Source organism: Nelusetta ayraudi, unplaced genomic scaffold (assembly GCF_046127955.1).
Source record: "Nelusetta ayraudi isolate G7.1 ecotype Tasmania unplaced genomic scaffold, CSIRO-AGI_Nayr_v1 ptg000001l, whole genome shotgun sequence".
Taxonomy (NCBI): domain Eukaryota; kingdom Metazoa; phylum Chordata; class Actinopteri; order Tetraodontiformes; family Monacanthidae; genus Nelusetta; species Nelusetta ayraudi.
Genome location: NW_027466051.1, coordinates 1,874,941 through 1,895,938, shown reverse-complemented (window position 1 = coordinate 1,895,938; position 20,998 = coordinate 1,874,941). Strand labels below are relative to the sequence as shown.

The window sequence follows — 20,998 nt, the reverse complement described above, 5'->3', positions numbered from 1 at the left end:
GATAATGAGTACTAGGAAGGGCAACTAGTTTGCTACTTTCTCCTGAGATAACAACATTTTCCAGTTAGCCTTTAGTTATAAATTATTATTAATGATACTGATCTATTTTAAGACACATTAAAGAGTGCTCAGTAATGATCAAAAATGACTTAACATGGTTGGATAATTTTTTTTTTTTTTTTTTTTTAGAATTTCAGCTCAACAAGCCATTGAGACTCTTAGTCTTTGGGGGGCTACCTGGTGCCCTGGGTACCATGTTAGTGACCCCTGAGCTAGATGATTCATTCATGAGGGTCGACACTAGACTCGCGTTAGAGCTCCAGTGACACCTATAGTGTCTCCAGAGTCAATCAAGTGTCTGATTGTTCTTTCTTTTCTACTGAGGAAATGTTCTCCAGCTGTAATCAGACTGATCACTGCAGCATCCACACTGACATCCACAGTGGCTTCCTGTTTCCTGTCACAGCTAAACCCTGGCTGTTGCCCCGCCTCCTTCTCCCCAGGGGGACACTGATTGGTCTGGTCAGATTCTGACCAGCTGAGAAAATGAGTCAGATTCACTGAACTGAACTGCCATAATTCAGACTTGGAACCTTGGACCTGGTTCTGGTTTCCACCTGGTCTGACTCCACCAGTCCGGCACTGGGAGCTGGTTGATGTCTCCAAATCGAAACTGGTTTTGTTCCGCTTTTGCAGCCCAGTTTGTGTTTCTTTGTTCTCCTCTCATCCAATTAACCAACTAAAGGTTTCGTGAATCAAAGTGTCACTGTGTGTTTTCTCCAGCGTGAGTTTCCCAGGCAGCTGCAGCCTGTTGCAACTGGTTGGCTGCTGCAGAACCGGTGCGACTGCTAACGGATTTCTGGCTGCTGACCTGAATGTGAAAAATTCAACAACAAAAAAATCCAACTGCCGTCACCACGACTTTCACTCAGCGCTGAGCAAGGTGCTGTATGCTTTTAAACCCTTGACAGCACAAAGGAATATAATAACGACGGGCTGTTATCTGGTCCTGCAGCGTGGAACTGTGGCCAGATGCTGCTTGAATGGAGTTTAATAATCTGCTTTCACGGCTCAGCGAGTCTTTTGTCGCCTTGTTTTTTGTTGCGTCAAGCCCTCAAAGACTTAATGTTCTGAAATCCCTGCCTGCGCCACACTTATGTTTATTTTTTGGGGGGAGGCCGGGGTGGGGGGGCAAAACTGAATCTCTAACATGGCATAAATGACAAATAGGCACTGATAATAATTTAAAAAAAAGACTCTGGGGTAAAGAGTCTGAAAATTAATCAGGATTAACGAGTGAGCACAGAACAGAACTTAATTAAAAAATAGTTTTATTAAATACTCTCAGTCGTTGAATATCATAAATAATAAGTTAAAGGATCAATTTTCCATAAAAAGGGAACGTCTCCAGAGGGGTGGAGAGGGAGTGTGTGTGTGTGTGTGTGTGTGTGTGTGTGTGTGGGGGGGGGGGGGTCACCATCTGTTGCAGAGCGCCGGGTCTCCCAGCTGAACCAAATCCCTCCGTAGCAGCTGGGACAGTTTAACCCTGTAGGGACACCTTCAGGCCAGGGCACAAAAAAAAAACATCCTCATGGGAAAAAAAAACCCTGGACTCTCCTGCTGTTAAAGTTCCAACGAGTCGCTGCGTCGCCCGTCGTTAAAACATCTCGTCGGTGGAGAGTCGTCGCCACGACTTCATCTCCCTTCAAGGAGAGAGTGGAACACGTCAACACAACAGGCTTCTATCGTTTCCTTTTTCTGCTGCTCCGTTTCGCTCTGTACGTACACACTGCTGCTGCTGCTGCCCGGCACGACCATCTCCTGCCGCTGCTGCTGCTGCTTGGTCAGGCTGAAGCGCTTCAGGAAGGCCGGCAGCCTGAGTCTGGTTCTCCGGGAGTGGCCGGAGACACTGCAGAGAGGTGAGACAGACAGACATACAGGTGCTAATGAGAAGCTGTGTGGACAAAGAGCCGGTTGGCAGCCTGGTGTGAAGAGTCTCTGCGGCTGGAACTTCAGAAACTCATCAACCAGCTCGTCCTGCTTTTATTTGCACAGAGGACACAGAAAAAAACCCCTCAAACTGACCATTCGGCCTCTCGCTGGGACTCCGTCTCCTTCTTCTCATCTTCTCCCTTCAGCCTGACCTCATCCTCCTGTTCCACCTCCTCCTCCTCCTCCTCCTCCTCTTCTGGTATCTGCTCCCACAGCCTGCTGTCGACCCACAGCGCCTCCTGCAGGCCGAGGCCGCGGCCGATGCAGGTGAGGCGGCGGCAGAGTGGGCAGCCCACGGTGACGAGGCTGCCCTGCGCCTGCGACATGGTCTCCAGGCAGGGCTGGCAGAAGGTGTGTCTGCAGTGGAGCAGCCGGGGGATCCGCTCGGAGCGCGTGTAAGCCTGGAGGCACACGCTGCATTCGCCCTCCTCGCACAGGACCATGGCGGAGGTTTGAAGGAAGGGTGGGAAGGACGAGTCTGGATCCTGGAATTAATGACAGATGACATGTTGGGATGTGATGTGTTTTTTTCTCTCTCTGCATTTTTGTCTTTGAAGACTGTGTTCTTTGTTTTTAAATGCTTTTAAAATGTTTGAACTTTTCACCATGTAAAGCACATTTAGTTGCCTTGTCTATGAAATGTGCTGTACAAATAAAGCTGCCTTGCCTTGATGTTTCTGTTGAGTTTGCTGTCTGCAAGTCTACTGGGGGGGAAAAAAAGGTGCTAGGAACTATTGTTGGAAATTGAAGCTACAGCCAAAGTAAAGTGAAAACTACACCCCCAGTGGAGGAGGAACTGGATGAGAAAGTCTGTGAAATTTGCTGAGCTGCACAGATTCAAATCTGACGTCGGCCTTTAAGGACAAAAGGTGACAAGACAGGAAACACAACACACAGCAGGACTAAAACTGATTCACACGGACAGCTTGTTGGCTCGTATCATGTACCCAAAGTTTAGTTGTTGTTTCAGGCAGCCTCCCAAGTCTTTATCTTATTTATTTTTTATTTTTAGATAGCAGCAAATGTCAGAGTCGTGTTCCCGAGGTTTGGATGAAATGTCATCATTGATTGTATTATCCACGTAGAAATAAGAAGACAACTAACATTGGAACATTCTTTACACAAAAAAACGTTTAAATAGAAATAAAACAGTACAGGACATTGAATGTGTTAGAAAAAAAAACAGTGAATCCTACTCACACTTGAAGCCCACTGCCGACTCAACTCCTGCTCCTGCAGACCTCTCAGCCTGTTCTGTGTCTCAGCAGTGAATGAGGGCAGGGAAGAGTCGTCTGCCGCCTGTCAGCCGTGTTTGCTGGGCGGGACGGTGGACGGCCTCTTTCTTCTACAAGCTGAGCAGCTGGGGTGGCCTGGGTGGAGGTTGGGGAGGAGGAGGAGGAGGAGGAGCAGCATCTCTTTGTCTGCCTGACTGACAGCAGACAGGTGGGGGAGGAGAGTATGTGGTGAAGGTGAGAGCAGTATTTCCATGCACGTTTGGGGTAAAATATCAGAGTTTACCCTTCTTTTTCGGTAAACATGTATGTACATGTGTATTTCAGCGCAGTAACAATAGCAAGGAAAAAACAGCGCTGCTGGTGGTCTAGCGCAGGTTTCAGAGGCAGTTTTCTCTTTTCAATGGTGGAAAAGCAAAGAAAACTCAAGAGCTTCTTCAAGTCGTGTCATTTCTGTTGTTCCGATATGAAGAGTATAGAGAAAAATAACTATAACGTTTCATTGAGAAGTTATGGAATTTAAAAATACGCAAAAACAGCGAGGGCTCGTCCGGGATTTGAACCCGGGACCTCTCGCACCCAAAGCGAGAATCATACCCCTAGACCAACGAGCCATACAGCAGACAGCGCCATGTAGTCTTTATATCGTTGACTTACATAACAACTCAGCACCAGCCCAGAGAGAATAGCATATAAATAAAAAAAAAAAACTAGCTTAGCGCGAGTAGTATACGAATCAACGCTAGCTTAGCGCGAGTAGCATATGAATCGAAACAAGCTTAGAGGGAATCAGTCAGACAGTTCGCTTACGAGTGACGGAGCTTCAGCGATTAGCGTCCACTCATCGCTCATAATAATAACAAATACGATTGATGTCTGTCATTTCTAGACCAAAATGAAGATTACATTGTGTTCAATCAAGACGGCATCGTCTATTTAGCTCGGATCTAAGTCAAAAGAGTGGGCTCGTCCGGGATTTGAACCCGGGACCTCTCGCACCCGAAGCGAGAATCATACCCCTAGACCAACGAGCCACGTGTTCTGTTAAGCAGGCGCGAGCAGCTTTAACCAGTCACATCACACCGGGTGTATTCACATTTCCTTCTTATTTTCTGGCATTTGATCTCATTCAGTCGACCAATTTCTTAACAATCTCTACTTTCCTGTCGGGGCGATGGACATTAATGGAAAACGACACCGGAGACGCATTGCGTTTGAGAGTAAATAGGGCATTCACTAACCTGACATATGCATTTATTTATTTTTTACGTCTATTAGCGCAAAACGCTCTCAAGGTAATTGTCTTAATTTAAACGATCGCAAATGAAACGCATCGAAACGAACGTTGGCACCGTCTATAATCAGTTGCTGCATACGCATTTCGTCCGCGCTCCCTCCCTCTTGCACCGCGTACGTAACCACGCGCTGACGTCACGCCACAAGGAGGCGGGGTTACCGCCATACACGAGGAAATCCATGTCGCCGGGGCCGCGCTGCTTGAATATGGATGTCAATAAAAGTTGCAAGTCGCGTTTGAACCAGCCGTCGATGGTCCGAAGTGTTTGAGGAAAACCCTGAAACAGGAAGCGGGGGACTTGACCAGCTTCCCGTTTGTTTTATAGTCTATCAAAACCCGTTTTGGACGTTTGAGCCTCTTCGGGCGAAGTGAGCCAACCTGCACACCGAGTTAACACGTCGTCCAAAGTGTCAACGGATTTTTTGGAAGTTGTCTGTATTTCATGACACCGACTCGGCCTTCTCACCCCCCGAGATGGAGCCTTTTCTCGGAGCGCTGCAAAACTCTGATCTCAGGTGACTGCTGATTAGCTAACTCATGGCAGCTAGTTGTTGTTGTTGTTTTTGTTGTCGTTGTTGCTGTTGCTATTGATGATGATGATGATGATGATGATGATGATGATGATAAACATTTCTGGCTAACGTCAGTGTTTGACTCCGTGTGTCCCCGTGTTCTCAGCTCCGTCCTGTCGTCCTGTGAGCCGGAGCTGCAGGAGCTGATGAGGCAGATTGACATCTTGATCAGCAACCAGAGGGCCGAGTGGCAGGCCGAAGTGAAGAGCCTGCAGCTGCGACTGAGGGCCGAGGGAGAGGAGCTGCAGGCCTCCAGGAGCCTGGCTGCACGGCAGGACCAGGAGGTATAGAAAGGAGCTTCTACGCTGGAGGTCCGAGGTCTTTCGTGACCGGGTTCTGCAGAATGCCAACATGTGTGATTTTGAAATACCGTTTGACCTTTGCCCCCGCTGACTCCAGATCCGATCGCTGCGCCGGCAGCTGGACGGGCAGCCTGGGCGCCAGGAGTTGGTGAGGAAGTACGAGCAACAGCTGCAGAAAGTCAGAGAAGAGGTAAGACACCCCACCATAAAACCAAAACATCACATTTAACTCACACATCAGGCCAAACTGGGTGTAAAAATGCATGAAGTCATTGTTGTCAAATGTTTTCTCATTTTAGCTTGGTTGAAAGTAAAGCTAATTTTAAAATCTGTAGACGTTGAGTTTATTCAAGTCTTACGTGGCTTTTTCATGCTATTAAACAGCGTCTTTTAAATGAACTCCTGGTACATTTAGTTGGAGAAACTAAAGACAAGTTACCACAAGCTACAGCGGAAACAGCTGAAGGAGAAGAGCAGCGCGGCCCCCGCTACACAGGCTGTCGACTCAGAGGCGACGATACTTCATAAAAAGATTGAGGTAAAAATAAATCTTGAACCACTTTAAAGGTCACTTCTGCCATTTTTTCCTTCTAATATCAGTGTCTCATCCAGTCAGTAAATGCCTCTAAAAATGTTCATCCTTTGCTTTGTCTGTTTGCTCCATTTTGCACTTTGTGTGCGAAAACACACAATACTGGAGATCAGCCTTTTGTGAGGTGGTGTGTGTAAAGTGCCAACCATAGTATTAGTTTTAGCCGGAGGCTGTAAACAAAGGGCGAAATAAGCTGTTTTGTTCGGTATTAATGTGGCCAGGCTGCTAAACTGGAACCTGTAAAGGCATTTTAACCATGGCTCACATTACAGCGTCCTTCATGATTATCACCGATAAACGATCCGGTGCTGCCACCTGTTGGACTGACGATCAGCCTCTGTTCCTGCAGGACTACCAGCGGCTGTGTGTCGAGTGGGAGCAGCAGCGCATCCAGCTGCAGAAGCAAGTGGCGGCGCTGGAGGTCCAGAACAAGAGGCTGAACGACGAGCTCACACTCAGCAGTGTAAGAGCAGAATCCTCCTCCATCCTGCCATGACAGCTACACACACCCCGACGATGGGACACAAATGGACTCTCTGTAAGTTTTATTTTATTTTTTTTGTCGTTGTCCATTTGCTCTTCAGGCACAGTGGGAGTCGCTGAACCAGGAGCAGCGGGAGCACAGGGGAAGCTACGCGCAGGTGCAGCGTCTGCGCGCTCAGCTGGAAGCGGTGCAGGGCCGCATTAACTCCCAGGAGGTGGAGGTGGAGCGGCTGCGAGCCCTGGAGTCTCGACTGGGGCGGAACCAGAGGGAGCAGCAGGTCAGCGCTGAGAAGCATCAAAAGGAACGCCAACATGTGTGATAGTGAAATATGTGAATAAATAAGTTAGACAGGGAGTGACTGTGAGTGACTGTGAGTCTGGCTGCTGCTAAAGGTTGCCATGGATGCTATGGCAGCAACAAAACCGACCAGGACAAGAATTTGGAGAATCAACTGGTGCATCAGAATTGGCCATGGCTAGTACGGCTAATGCTGGTTTTGCACTTCAGATAAAGCAAAAATATTTATTTGTCTGAAGAAAATATTTTTAAGCAACTTTTAATTCCCAGCTCCCTATAAACAACACTCGCTGCAAGTTAGATCAGTGCCTATCATACAGGGTTGTTGGGATTACTCCATAAGAGTAATCCAACTACTTCTTTGACTACTTTGTAATCAATTACTAATTGCTTTAGTCAAAAAAGATAAAGTAACAGTGGAGAACGTCTTCTTTCCTGCACGTAACGTGCAAGGAACCACAATATTCTTTCATTTAGACGACATGAGTTCAAAATAATGTTATAATAATGTATTTCCAGCTATCAAAAGCAATCGCTGTTTTTTTCTCTTGCCGCCACCATGCTTGTTTTGGTGCGTCGTCTCATATCACTGACGTTGCATGCACGGCTGCATCATCAATCTGTGACATTGTCTTTGGTTGTTTTTCTAAATTTCAGATATTTTGTGGATAATTGCATAATAATACATTTTTAGCTTGCAAGATATTTCTGAAAAGGAATGGAATCATTACTTAATAAAGTAATAATGATATAATTACCAGTTTTGCTACATTACTCCGTTACTAAAAAAAGAGTAAGTTAATTACAGCAGTGGATTACTACGTAATAGATTACTCGCCAACACTGCTATCATGATGACGGATCAAAACATTCCTTAAATGCACTGGATTTCAATGGGAGCTGGCGGGCCATCTTCTGATGAATCTGCACCAACGATAGCTGAGAACCTTCTGCTCTCCTCAGGCCTCCGCAGACTCCCAGGATCCATCTGTGCGACGAGCCAGTCTGGAGCGCCAGCGCCTCCTGAGCGAAGCCAGCAGACTGAGCCAGGTGCTGCAGGCCAAAGATCAAGTCATCCGGTGGGTCTCGTGAGGGAGTAGCCCTGGTGCAGTACAGGAAGTGTACACAAGAGGGCGTCCATTGACCATTAATCGTTGGTAATGAGAGGACTCTCTTCCTCTTCTTCTTGATCTTGGTCCTGCCAGTTGTCTGGAGGGCTGCCTGGCTGCTCAGGGCTGCTCAGGCGTGGAGCTCCTCCGCCAGGACCTGGAGGAGACCTCCACCAGACTTCACCGGGCTCAGAGCTGTGAGGCCGAGCTGAGGGCCGAGCTGGCCTGCGTCACAGAGAGGTGAGGCTGGCAGCCGGTCGGCCCAAACGCACCGAGGTTGAGATTCACTCTTGATGCTTTTTTTAAACCGACTGTTCCAGACTCAGTCGGCAGAGAGCCGAGCAGCCAAACCTGGAGGAAGTGAGGGTCCTGCGAGCCCAGTACGACTCATCCGTGGCCGAGGCCAGGAAGGTGAGAGGACCGACTGAGAAACTCTGCTGTGTTGTTGAGGCCGAGCTGCCTGCTCAGCTCAGCTCGACCTGTGTGTGTGTGTGTGTGTGTGTGTGTGTGTGTGTGTGTGTGTGTGTGTGTGTGTGTGTGTGTGTGGTGTGTGTGTGTGTGTGTGTGTGTGTGTGTGGTCGTGCAGCTCAGGGAGGAGCTGCTGAGGGCGCGACAGACTCACGGCGGCGAGCTGGACGGCGTGAGGAGGGAGGTGTCGAGGCTGACGGCGGAGCTGCACCGCAGGGACCTCGCCATCGCCAGCATGGAGGCGGAGCGGGTGGGGCAGAACGCGGCCGAGCTGAAGGTCGGCCAGCCATCACGTGACACAGGATGCCGTCAAATAGCAGCTCAGCTGTGTTTTAGCTCTTTGGCACGTCAATGAAAAAATAACCTTGGTCCACTGTGATTGTTTTTCAGACGCCTCAGCTGGAGACTCTTCACACTGAGAGCCACAATCTCAAGAGTCGTGTGCGGTGGCTGGAATCTCCCTCCCCTCTGGTCTGTCTGCCTGTTTGTTTTTTTATTTTCTCGGCTCCTCCCACCGCGGCCTCTCTGACTCCGCCCTCTCGCTCCTCAGACGGGCGCCGCCGCCCCCTCCACCCCGGCGAGGGAGAGTCACGTGACGTCTGCCGGCAGCCTGGAGCAGCAGGAGCAGCGGCTGAGGAGGACGCCGGCTCAGCTCCGCCCCCAGGCCTCCGCCCTCACCTCTCCCGAGAAGTACGAGGGGGCGCTGCTGAGCCACGCTGTGACGGAGCGGCTGCAGCAGGGGAGGTACCGACTCACACACACACACACACACACACACACACACACACACACACACGCACACACCTGTATGAGGTGCTCATCTTTTGTTTATGGCTTGTGTGTGTGTGTGTGTTTCTCGCAGCGACGGCCGGTACCACCAGCAGGGGGAGCAGTCGGACACTCGCTCTGAAGCAGAGATCCAGCGGCTCTTCCAGCAGCTCCACACCTCGACTCCGCCGCCCAGCGAGGACACCAGGCCTCGATCAGCAGCCTCCTCCTCCTCCCTCTCCTTGTCTTCCTCCTCCTCCTCATCATCATTCACAACTCCAGCCGTCACCAGTGGGGCCAAGGCCAGCGGGAGACACCTGCTGGAGACTCCAGCTGAGGGACGGAGCTCCAGTTCCGATGAAACTCTGACCGGCAGGAAACCACCTTCACCTGCTGCAGAGGTGAGTGGTCAACACTCGCATGTTGACGTTTACGAAGTCCATTACGATAGTATAAGAAATCCATTGAAATTGGCGGCACAACTCGCAGGTCAAACTTCTCATCTAAGGCAACAAGCAGCTCCACTGATGCTGATGACTTAGTTAGTTAATTAACATAGAAAATTGAATGAATTCAAACTACACTTTACAAAAATGAATTTTTGGCACTGTCAGTTTTTGCGGCCAAAAGTTATTTGCATTTATAAATACGATTTATAAATCGTATAAATTAAATATTTCTATGATTAATCTTTTCTAATTGCATTGATTTCAACAACATTTTCAAATCGTGTATCGTCCGATTATTCAGTTTATGAACTCTGTATCGTCTTCAGCCAATAATTTTGCTGCTGTTGCGCTACTGTTGTCGCCCTGCAGGTGTCGCTGTCCTTCTCGCCGGCAGAGCGCATGGTCTCCCGCTTCCTAGAGGAGGAGAACGTGCGCTCCTCCCATCTGCTGCAGAGGCTGGACAGCCACATCCAGGGCATGATACACGACAATGTGATGACGGTCACTAGGTTCCTGCCTGGCACTGCGGGGCCAGACGAGGACCAGGACCCGAGTCCAGACCAGGACCCGAGTTAGGACCACGACCCGACTCCAGACCAGGACCTGAGTCCAGACCAGGACCCGGGCCAGGGGTGGCCGGCGGGCACACTTGGAGCTTGTCTCAGAGGAGACACTTTGAACTTTTCTCCACCTGATGTGGTGAAGATGAGACGCTGTGTGCGGAGGTCAGCAGGTCAACACTTGCCTGGTTTCTCTCTGTGTCAGTGACCATGACAGAGACATGATGCTGGTATCAAACAATAGAAAAACATACACACGTTTTATATCTCCTGTACATTACAGACTGATTTTTTTAGGTTAAAAAAATAGAATCTGCCGTGAATCTTTTCTGTATTTCAGCGTGCTTAGCATTTTAGTTCCTTCGGTGCAGGTTGACTGCACTTCGCTGTGGTGAGTCGATTTAATTACACATAAAGTAGAGTTTATATATATATATATATATATATATATGTGTGTGTGTATGTACATATATTTTTTTAATGAGTGTAATAAAACATTTATACTTATCTGTTATACTATGTGTTGCAACATTGTTCTGGCCTCCTTCATATTTGTTTTTAATTGGCTCCATAGAGATGAGACAGAAACTAGACCTATCAAAACAGGAAGTGTTACATACGAGGCGAAAAGGCTCCTTCAGCTCGACGTTGCTGTGAGAAAAACACTCGAGCCGATTGCGCCAAACCTCTGCCACTTTCACACGACCTGCTGAATTCCACCTGAGTTACTCGCCGGCGTTCTTTCACACACACGCCATGTCCTCCAGTGTGTGTGTGTGTGTGTGTGTGTGTGTGTGTGTGTGTGTGTGTGTGTGTGTGTGTGTGTGTGTGTGTGTGTGTGTGTGTGTGTGTGTGTGTGTGTGTGTGTGTGTGTGTGTGTGTGTGTGTGTGTGTGTGTTTTTTTTGCTTGCTCGGAATGCCGCGTTAATTTGAGCTTTGGCGTCTCCGTCCGGAGAAAAGAATGTTGCTGCGAGCCAAAGAGGTGTCCAAGCTGCCTGCGTGTCTGTCGTAGCTGCACGAGAGACGGAGGGAAAAAAAATTGAAAATACCGCGAATATATAGCTGACAGTACCAGATAGCCCAGACGGTGGGAGAGGAGAAGGGGGGGGGGCGGAGGGTCTAGGGGGGAGGGTGGGTGAGGCGGTTGATTCTCCCACCCCAGCAGAGGCCCACCAGCCTGTCAAGTGCAGGAATGTGTGTGTCGGCAGTGCCAACGCTGTCAGGAACCTCCTCCTGCAGCCGTCAGCCTGCTGCCTGCTTCCTCCGTCCGCATCATTAGGAAGCTGCTGGAATGTTAATATCAACCATGTGGAGCCAGCGAGCCAGCGAGCCAGCGAGCCAGCGAGCGACCTCAGCAGCCTGAGGGGAGCACTTCTCTTTTAAAAGTGCCTCACTAATGAAGGACTTGCTCTGCAGTGGAATGATAGTAAAGACCACAAAAAAAGAGAAGAAATGTCAGGGACCACATGTTGCTGGCGGCTGACCCGTCGCAACGAGAACATGGAGGTGGACCCCGGGGACACACGGTGGTTGTGTTGCGTCACTGCAACCCAGCAAACTTGCACAGAGGGATTTGGCCGAACTAGACGCTGTTCTGGGTGGAGGGTCGGGTGGAAGGGGGTCGTGGCCGGGAGCCGCCTCCTTTTCTTTCTGCGATAATTCGTTGGTGGGGGTGGGGGGTGCACTGGAAGGCGACGCGATTAGAGCCGTAAGCCTCATAAACTGGGAAAAAGACTTGTAACCCTATTAGGACAAACAAGTGCAACCAGAGGACACCTCGGCGCTCGGTGCCGCGAGGGGAGGCTCGCCTGGAATTGTTATTGTTGTTGCATAACTCAAGGAACAAAACACACTGGGGGGAAATATATATATATATATATATATATATATATATATATATATGTGGAGCAATCCATCTCCCGTGGTCGGCGGGCAGCCGAAGTCTGGTGCCGTTTCCCAATGGGATTTTCTTTGGCGGGGAGAAAAACCGCCCAGTTAGGACTCGACCACCGCTTCACCCTCGTTGAATGTGCGACCATCAGCTGACCTCAGTTCTGGGATGTCTGCAGGGTGACAAGCACCTTGGAAGCAAAGGAGGTGGAGGCTGTTTGAAAAGACAACAACACAGTGCCAGTCTTAGCTGTTGATTTCAGCTTCAGCCTCATTATTCTGCACCAGGGGGTGCTGTTGTTGTCGCATTGAGGCCCTGAAACATGTCCCGTTTATCCCATACTGAAACTGGACTTCTGGGTTTGACTCCCTGTTTGTCCATCCTTCCCCTCCCTGTCTGCCCTGCACTCGCTTCTCAACTCTCCATTCTCTGTTTATCACCTGAAAAAAATCCAGTCTACAGGTAGCCCACTCTGAGGAAACACCCAACAACTTAATTAATTCACGCCACACACATGCAGTACACACCCATCCTCCAGAAGAGGAAATATCTGAGGCATTTTCTTTGAGGAGTTTTTTTTTTTTCCTCTTATCTATCCATCGGTTGTTGATTGAGGATGAAGGATGGAGGCTGTGATTATCTGTGTCAGATGCCGGAGAGACGGCGGGAGATTTACTCAGCGTTGATTTATTCCGACTGTTCAATAGCGAGGCCTCGTGTGTGTGTGTGGAAAAGGAAAATAAATACCTTGGGAGTGAAACTGTCCACCCCGGCCGTCCTGAGTGGTGCACGGCTGCGTTCACGCCTCCGTTGTGATAAAGGCGTCTTTGGAATGAGCGAACTTCCCGTCGGAGATAAGGCCACTTTTTTCCCAGGATTGTTGCAGCTTGCAGGCATTCTTCCGCTGCACATTCCACAGTGGGGCCTTGGAAGAGGAACATGCCTGGCGTGCCGTGCATGTGTCCGTGTCCCACTTCTAAACTCCAGGCTTGTCCGTCATGTGCCTGGTGTATGACCCTAGTCTGGCCTGGCCTGGTCCGGCCCACTCTGGTCTGGCCTCTCTTGGTATAGCCTAGTCTAGTCTGGTCTGGTCTGAAATGGCCTGGCCCAGCCCGGCTTGGCCTGGCCTGGTCTGGTCTGGTCTGGTGTGGCTTGTCTGGTCTGGTCTGGTCTAGTTTTGTCTGGTCTGGTCTGGTCTGGAGTGGCCTGGCCCAGCCCGGCTTGGCCTGGCCTGGTCTGGTCTGGTGTGGCCTAGTCTGGTCTTGCCTCTCTTGGTCTAGCCTGGTCTAGTCTGGTCTGTTCTGAAGTGGCCTAGACCCAGCCCAGCTTGGCCTGGCCTGGTCTGCTCTGGTGGGGCCTAGTCTGGTCTGGCCTCTCTTGGTCTAGCCTGGTCTGTGTCTGGTCTGGTCTGGAATAGTCTGGTCTGGTCTAGTTTGGTCTGGTCTGGTGTGGTCTAGTCAGGTCTGGCCTTGGTCTGATCTGGCCTGGCCCCACCCGCTCTGGTCTGGCCTCTCTTGATCTAGCCTGGTCTAGTCTGGTCTGGAGTGGCCTGGCCCGGCCCAGCCCAACTCCGCCAGGCCTGGCCTGACCTGACCTGGTCTCCTCTGGTGTGGTCTGGTGTGGTCTAATCTGGTCTACCCTGGCATTTTCTGGTCTGGTCAGGCCAATCCTGGCCTGGTCTGGATGGGTGGGTGGGTGTGGGACGCTCACTGCAGACTTGGTGGGGGCGCCAACCTTATCACAGAGGGAACGGTGCCAGATCGACCCCGATGAAAAATACTCGTTCCTGCGACTCACAATGAGTGCATGCACGGCATGCACGCCGCTGTCCTACTTTACAGTGTGTTTGTTTGCATACTGTGGCGTGTGAGGCGGCGATGAAATCTTTGAAAAAAAGAAAAAAAGATCTTTTATTTGACGAACAGAAACATTCTTTTCATACTTGCTGTTTGAAGTGTTTAACCATTGCCGCTGCAGTTTGTCCTCTGGGTGACGTATTCAGCCCTGTTTGTACTTTGTGTGGTGCTGCCCTGCACACGTTGCCCACGACCTGCACGCTGTGTGTGTGTGTGTGTGTGTGTGCGTGTGTGTGCGTGTCTGTTGAGCAAGTTGGGGATTCACCGCGTTTGTCACGCAGCTGAGATGCTTCCTGGCATTCCAGCGTGAACACTCAGGCCAGTCAACAACCTTTTTTCTCCAGAAACCAAACACTTGCAATCGGCTCCTGATTTTGAGTTCCAAGGGAATCCAGCAGGCATTAGCAGCTCGCTAAAAGCTAGCATCTGACCTACCTGTGGGTGTTTTTTTTTTTTTTTTTAACACTCTAGCGTCAGGTATGTGTGAGACTCCGGTCAAAAAGTACCCAGTGTCCATAGGTCAGCTACAGGCAACACTTACTAAAATCAAATTTTTTTTCCAAACTTATTTTTAGTTTTTTGTTTTGACCCAAAAAAGATATCACATTCAGCTGGTTGCGAGTATAGTTTATTCCCCATTTTGTTGATACGGGTGGTTCGGAATGCCAGACAGAGGGACGTGGCCTCGGAGTTGACTCCGAGTGGACAGGAATGGATTCACAACCAATCAAAATCTCCGATTTTAGATCGTCATCTTTCAGTTTTGGGAACCAGCTGCTAGGAAAAGAAGATCTGTGACGAGGTTGGTCGGTTGTGGTGAGCGCTGACTCATTGTGACTCGAGGATTCCATTGCTATGAAAATTATTTTGGTTGGATCACATTGATAATCCGAGAAATCCAGTATCGGAGTGTGACCGGACTTTTGGTTTACTGTTATGTACAAAACTATCCAGGACAACCCCTTGTTCATTCATGGCTAATGGGGGCATTCTTTTGGAACATCCGTTATAATTAGTTTTTTAGAGTTTTTGCCCCAGAATAACGGCCAACATTTTCTCTGCCTTACGCAACAACATTCACGAGTTCGTTCACTGGGTCAGGAGTCTGTGTGACATTGAGCGAACTTGTCAATGGCGACCCAACACTTAGGCCCAGTCATGCGTCAAAACTGACTAGCCCCCCAATCACAAAAACCACTTGAGTCTGAATGTTGGGAGCCGGCCAGTCTGTAGACGCTGCTTTTTTTCTTTGAATCGCCGACTGTAAAACTGGGAACACAATGCGGGCCTGATTGGAATCTTGCGCTGCACAAGTCCTCGGCAACACGCTGATGAATCGGTGGGAGGAAGAGCGAGTTTACATTCCTTCAGCCTCTGTGACATAAGCAGCGGGACGTGTTTTGAATCGTGCTTGTGTCGCTTCGGAAGAGGGGGCCTGGGGAAGTGACGCCCATCCTCGCTTCAGGACCGAACAGACCCGGTATTTCGCTCAGCCTTCATTCAGCATGAGCTCAGCTTGGTAGCTCTCGGCTACCTATGGATAGATGACTGACATTCTTGGCCTCTGTTGCCACGAGGTTGAGACACCCTGAAGAAATCACAATCATGTGTCTTTATCCAACGACTCTACATTTTGAAATGGGCTCTCGCTCCACTGCACACACGGTATTTGTGTTTCTGCCGTCCAGATCAAGAAACAAATGCAATCTGATCTCAGTCGGCCTGGCGCAACTTAATGTCATGTTGTGATAGGAATTGCATACTTTGCATGGACACTATTCTCTCTCTTCCTGTCTTAGACTGGAAACACATTTGAATTCACCCTTGTTGCGTATGGCCAGGTGTTCTCTACAGAAGGCGTGTTTTCTACTGATGCTATGTTTTACAGCAGTGATTTGGTATGTTTGGCCACTATCCCTACATGTATTGTGAAATGTGTTGAAAGCAATATTTTTTATAGACTTCCATGCGCACTTGTCCACTTGTCCAGGACGAGGCGTTAAACTTATTATCTAGACCAGCAGCTCTCCATTGTTGTCGTGCAGCAAACGTTTGTGGGAACTGAATTGACTTTCGTGTTCCCTGGTACTTTAATGTGGCCTGTTCAGATCAAGTCCAAGTCTTTCTTCCAACGCTGTTTCGCTAATAGAAAATAACACTCAGAATTGTCCCACCCCAGGCGATCCGGTATTATCAGAGGTAATGGAAGGGAAGTCAACACGAGGCCAAACGGGCAGTTCGTAGATAAGACGATGATGGTACAACACATGTTTGGCGGGGGTTTGGCATGAAAGGGTTTTGTCTTTTTTTTTCTTAGGACTACTTTTTCCCAGCTAGTCAGACAAAAATGACCTCCTTCTGCAAGTGTCAAGAGTCTGAATGTTGTCAATGTTCTCAGCTGAGCCCGACACCAGTCCAAGGAAACAGATGCAGTTTCTCCCTGTTTCTCACGAGGGAGTCTTTTCATGGGTCGTTACCTTCGGGTAGCTGTTGTCACTTGACCAGTGAGTGTTGGGACAGATAAGAGCGGCGGTATCAAAATGTGTCTCACTCACAAAATTTGCTTCTTTATCTCCCCATTCCAGGAACACCCAGCAACTCCGGGGTTACCGGTGAGGAATGTGCCCAAGTCAAAATGATCTCAGTTGCCAACACAACACAATACATCAATTCATTTCATTTCAGCTTCACATTTGTTGTCGCCTTCTGTTGAATTTAACGAAGGGGCCACATTTATGCAATGTGCAGCAGCATGAAATTGCGTTAGTCTTATCCGAGAATCTTCAGAGCTTCAAGCTGATTGAAGTACCCTCTGTGCCAGACCAAAACGTTATGGACTCCTAACAGCTTCCTTTCCTTTCTTGCTTGAGTCAACTCTGGTGCCCCCGTGTACTTAACTCTTTAATTACGCCGGTCGTAAAATGGTCAGTACTGCAGCAGATCACAGAGAGATTTGTCGTCACCTGTGGGGATCAGTCTGTTGGGACAACTGCCTTGTAAATCAACAGGCTGGAGTGGGCTGCTCACAAAGTGCCGATTCAGGTACTACGATGGTGACCAGTTGTTCGAACTTGCTGGATCAACATTTGCAGAGCCACATCTTGAAAACAACAAGGACAAGAACAACAAAGGCACAACAGCACAAAATCAAAAATGTTCTCCAGTAGAAAGTTTTTCCAGATAAGCAGCCTGGTAGCACCAGCTCCCTCCACAAATACATCTATGGTCGTCTGTAGCTGTTTTTTTCAGTACATTGTAAAAAATTCTGAGCAGTTTTGAGTATTGAGTAGCTGCTAATTTACACATAAGATACATTAAAAACAATAATGTACATGTTTAAACACATTTCTAGTGGTTTATTCCCATAGGCCTCCAAGTTTGGCTCCTTATGTGCAGTTAGTATCAGTTAGCCATGATGTAGGCAAGTCAAAACATTATTTATGCATAAGATGAATTCATCAAATCGCGACAATCGTGAAACGCTGCACCTTAGCCTCAGCCACTTCGTCACCATTTCGGAAATATTAGGCTAGCTCCGTAATATTGTTTTTGGATGTCAGGATATTTGGTTAAAAAAAAATCACAATCAGCCATACATGGAAACGAGGAATTTCACTCTGCTGTGTCTTTGCTCTCTGTCAACATTAACTGTGAAAACCGAAATATCAAAGGAGTGACATGAATTTCACATCTTTTGTCATGTTTTGTCCAACGTGGGGACTTGAGGGAAGTGGAGACTTGAGTTCACCTGACAAAACCTCCCCGGTGGTCAGCAGGTTGCCTCCCTTCCTCCTCGGCCTGTTTCATTACTCAGGGGTGAATTTGTATGCAAATGGCAGCGCTTCCTGTCCTCTATCTGCAGGGGCCAGAGTGGGATTTCCTCATTCCTGTCGTCTAACCCCTCCCACCCCCCCGCTCCCTTTACCGCAGCTCTGTCTCATTTCCCCCTTCGACCCCAGTCTACCATCTGGAGTGAGAGGTTATCTCAGCCAGCCTGTGGCCTCTTTTGTGTTTGCTCAGCCAAACCACCACCAATCTGCTTACGTCGTGTTCCTGATTAACGGCAACAGGTTCCGCCGACTGTCGGTCTGCGAGTAAGTGGCACAAACAAAGAAACAACAAAGAAAGTGTTTGGTGAAAATATCAAGACAGAACGGCACCACTTCGGAAGTGATGCCCATATTTTTGCTTTGGTTGTAGGTATTACTCTATTTTTGTCTGATCTCGCATTGTTTTTTGTTTTTTTTCCACAATGAGATAAAAACGGGGCTTGTGTTCGGCATTCAAACTGAACTAGATCTAGCTGTAGCTTTTGTGTGATAGTTATCAGCCAGCTATGTTAGCGTCTGGCTAGCAGAATTATATTAACTTGGTGCTTGCCAGTTGGTCAATGACTTTTACTAGCAGTAGTCATATTGCCAGGTCATTTTTGACGATGTAAGTTTTGTGGAAATCTCCTTTCCTGTTACTGCAAGTTGAGAATTTCTGTAATGGAAAATGAAAATCCTTTGTTTTGTTTTTTTTTACGACTCACCACAAGGCGATTTACATTATAGACTTGCTGTGACTATGCCAAAAGAAAAAACTTGTGTTTCCAAACTGATTCATAGTAAGTTTCATTTCAGAATACTACGTACTCTGGCAGTCCTGAGAGGACAAAGTGTCTTGTACATAACAGGTGCTGAAACACTTTCTCCACTCAACGGCGTGATAGACAAAATAAAAATAAAAAAAAGTCGCCCGTCGTGGACCCTAGAAATCCAAAGAAACATCCGTAATTTTAGAACGGAATGTCACATTCCTTTGCAGTTGACTGAGCCCAGTCTCCCCGAGTGCCTCCCATCAGGAAGTGCTGCACAATGGGAGCAAATTGCCAGAGACACAAAGTCAGACACTGGGGACAGAGGTGGGGGGCAGACAGAGGAAACTGTGTCAGGGCGCTGCTCGCAGACAATAACCTCTCCGATCTGCCAATAAATGTATCCAAGGATAAAACAAATAGTGGAATATCCTGGAGACGCGGCCTGTTTAGCAGCGGCCTTATCAGACAGTCTGCATTATTCTGTTTGTTTCGTGGACAATGTGGCCGCATATACACAAACAGGGCCGGGCATAAATATTAATAGATGACCCTAATAAAAACATGGGTGGACAATGTACACACAGCCAACACTGTGAGGAGAAGCTCACTATAGAAGAGAGGTATGACCATGATCAGAGGATGACAAATTGTCAAATGCAAGAGATAAAGTTTTAAGATCTAACAACATTATTAATCTAAATTGCATTATGAATTTTCACTTTTTACACACTTACACATTTAGCCCTCTGTTTACAGCTTCCTGCTAACACTGCTAAAACAAGGCACTCTCAGGGAACAGAGCAAACGTTTGGCTAAGGGGGGTTACTACCCTTTGTGACATCACAAAGAGCTGATTGTCTGTGTGTTTTAGTAGTAAATCATTTCTGAAAAGTGGAGCAAATGGAGGAAGTAGTTTGGACTTTTTCTGGTTTCTGGAGTCACTGATGGCCTTGGGGAAACACTGATGAAGGGAATCCTGTGGGAATCTTTCAAACCCTCTCTGCTCTCCTCTATCCTGGTCACACCTGTCACGTAGATATCTGGTCTACACCTGCTCGGCTGCCCATTTCTTTGGCCCTCTGGTGGGGGGATGTAAACCATCTTCATCTTTATCTGCTTCAGGCAGATGCTCCACCAGGACCATGACCTGTGTGCAGCCCAGTTCTGGTCCCCCAGTTTTAGTCCCCCAGTTTTGGCTCCCCAGTTCTGGCTCCCCAGTTCTGGCTTCCCAGTTCTGGTCTCCTAGTTCTGGTCCCCTTGTTCTATCGTCCCTCGTTCTGTGGCCACGCCAGGACGCTGGGGGACGGTGGTGGGCGGGTTGCCAGGCATTCAGCTCGCAGCTGTAAGTGAACTCTGGGGCCGACGTGACGTGGCTCCTCCACCTGCTCTCCAGATAATGGCTCTAAGTGTGCGGACAAAAGAGATGGGAGGAGGATTACACTTGAATGGCTCCTCTCAGTTTTGCCAACAGGTGGCAGGTTTATTTACCGCACAGCGCCGCTGCGGCCGCCACTGCATATTTGAGGCGGAGGCGCCTTTGTCTCCTCTGACTGTAGGCCTGCCCTGCCCTGCTTCTTGTTTTGCATGTGCACATTTAAGTGGCGGAGTTCCATATGGTGGCGGTTGTGGGGGTGGTGGAGGCTGGGCGGGGGCGACAGATGCATTTGCCTCTCAGCTGCAGGGCAGGAGATAGCCTGCTTTGTGCTTTGTTTCCTCCAAACATCTGCCCCTCAGCCTGAGGAGGTGCGACTTCCCTCCCTGTCAGTGGCAGTTTGCTCGGAAGCACAAAAAAATCAAACCCAAGTAGCACAGCTATGACCGTAACACGAGGCTTTTCATTTTGTGGGTGATCCACCGGAACAAACACAGAATCCGTCCCGCTGACGGACCCTCTCGGTGGGTTTCAAGGTCCGGTGTGTAATATTTGGAGACTTTGAGAATACATTAACATCAAGTGGTTACACTATAGATTGCAGTGCTCTTTCTCTCACTCTCACTCTCCCTCTCCCGAGCTTGCCAGTGAACTACGGTACCTGCGCACCTCAAACCGGGATACCTTGCATGACAGCAGCCACCCATTGGTGTATGAATGTGTGGGTGAATGGGTGAAGGTGCTGTAAAAGAGCTGTGTAGTGCAGTCCATTTGACATTTACCTCGTCCACCTTCTTCTTCATTTGTTTATTTAAGGACGCGAGCCGTCACCCCAATCGTGAAATGCGCTGTCATACAACCTGGATTGTCCACACCGGGCTTCCTTAGAAACATTGTGGTGCAAGATGGCAGCTAACTTGGAGCAAGACCCTTGCTCTATGGATATGTATTTATGTCTATGTATTCTTGTATTCTTATAAGAACTGTTCTATGGGTAGGAAAACCAAGTGACTTTCATTGTATTGTGATTACACACTTTTAGTAATTATTTTATGGGCAGTATATTAAGCTTTTACCAATATAAACTGATGAATCAGGCCAAATTCTATACCATGCTCCATCCGCTACCGGGTTGCCAGATCCCACATCCTAGATCCAACCCCCGTTTAGACCGG

General features: G+C 48.6%; 2 protein-coding genes and 2 non-coding genes across 4 annotated transcripts; 1 reads left to right on the top strand and 3 right to left on the bottom strand.

Annotated features, from left to right (window-relative positions):
* Positions 1-1,314: 1,314 nt before the first annotated feature.
* LOC142886694 (uncharacterized) lies at positions 1,315-3,781 on the bottom strand. Its single transcript, XM_076023819.1, has 4 exons — positions 3,193-3,781; positions 2,086-2,477; positions 1,787-1,909; positions 1,315-1,703 (listed from the first exon to the last, which is right to left on the bottom strand). The coding sequence occupies exons 2-4, from the start codon at positions 2,433-2,435 to the stop codon at positions 1,658-1,660; spliced, it is 519 nt and encodes a 172-aa protein (XP_075879934.1). The 5' UTR covers positions 2,436-2,477; positions 3,193-3,781; the 3' UTR covers positions 1,315-1,657.
* On the bottom strand, positions 3,767-3,838 carry trnap-ugg (transfer RNA proline (anticodon UGG)). The gene has a single exon. It is a non-coding gene; the product is annotated as a tRNA-Pro (tRNA).
* Positions 3,839-4,186: 348 nt separating this feature from the next.
* trnap-cgg (transfer RNA proline (anticodon CGG)) lies at positions 4,187-4,258 on the bottom strand. Its single transcript has one exon. It is a non-coding gene; the product is annotated as a tRNA-Pro (tRNA).
* Positions 4,259-4,426: 168 nt separating this feature from the next.
* On the top strand, positions 4,427-10,628 carry cep63 (centrosomal protein 63). Its single transcript, XM_076023688.1, has 14 exons — positions 4,427-5,036; positions 5,200-5,377; positions 5,493-5,585; positions 5,811-5,933; positions 6,337-6,450; positions 6,572-6,748; positions 7,732-7,847; positions 7,974-8,117; positions 8,198-8,288; positions 8,464-8,622; positions 8,736-8,816; positions 8,896-9,089; positions 9,208-9,514; positions 9,932-10,628. Exons 1-14 carry the CDS (start codon positions 4,996-4,998, stop codon positions 10,136-10,138), a joined length of 2,025 nt encoding a protein of 674 aa, XP_075879803.1. The 5' UTR covers positions 4,427-4,995; the 3' UTR covers positions 10,139-10,628.
* Positions 10,629-20,998: the final 10,370 nt, after the last annotated feature.

Excerpts from the sequence above, each read along its gene's own strand:
- LOC142886694 (XM_076023819.1), bottom strand. The coding sequence starts at position 2,435 with ATGGTCCTGTGCGAGGAGGGCGAATGCAGCGTGTGCCTCCAGGCTTAC. Across the intron at positions 1,910-2,085 it reads TCCCAGCGAGAGGCCGAATG|TGTCTCCGGCCACTCCCGGA; the intron begins GTCAGTTTGAGG and ends ACCTCTCTGCAG. Across the intron at positions 1,704-1,786 it reads GGCAGCAGCAGCAGCAGTGT|GGAGATGAAGTCGTGGCGAC; the intron begins GTACGTACAGAG and ends CTCTCCTTGAAG.
- cep63 (XM_076023688.1), top strand. The coding sequence starts at position 4,996 with ATGGAGCCTTTTCTCGGAGCGCTGCAAAACTCTGATCTCAG. Across the intron at positions 5,934-6,336 it reads TACTTCATAAAAAGATTGAG|GACTACCAGCGGCTGTGTGT; the intron begins GTAAAAATAAAT and ends CTGTTCCTGCAG. Across the intron at positions 8,817-8,895 it reads TGGAATCTCCCTCCCCTCTG|ACGGGCGCCGCCGCCCCCTC; the intron begins GTCTGTCTGCCT and ends CTCGCTCCTCAG.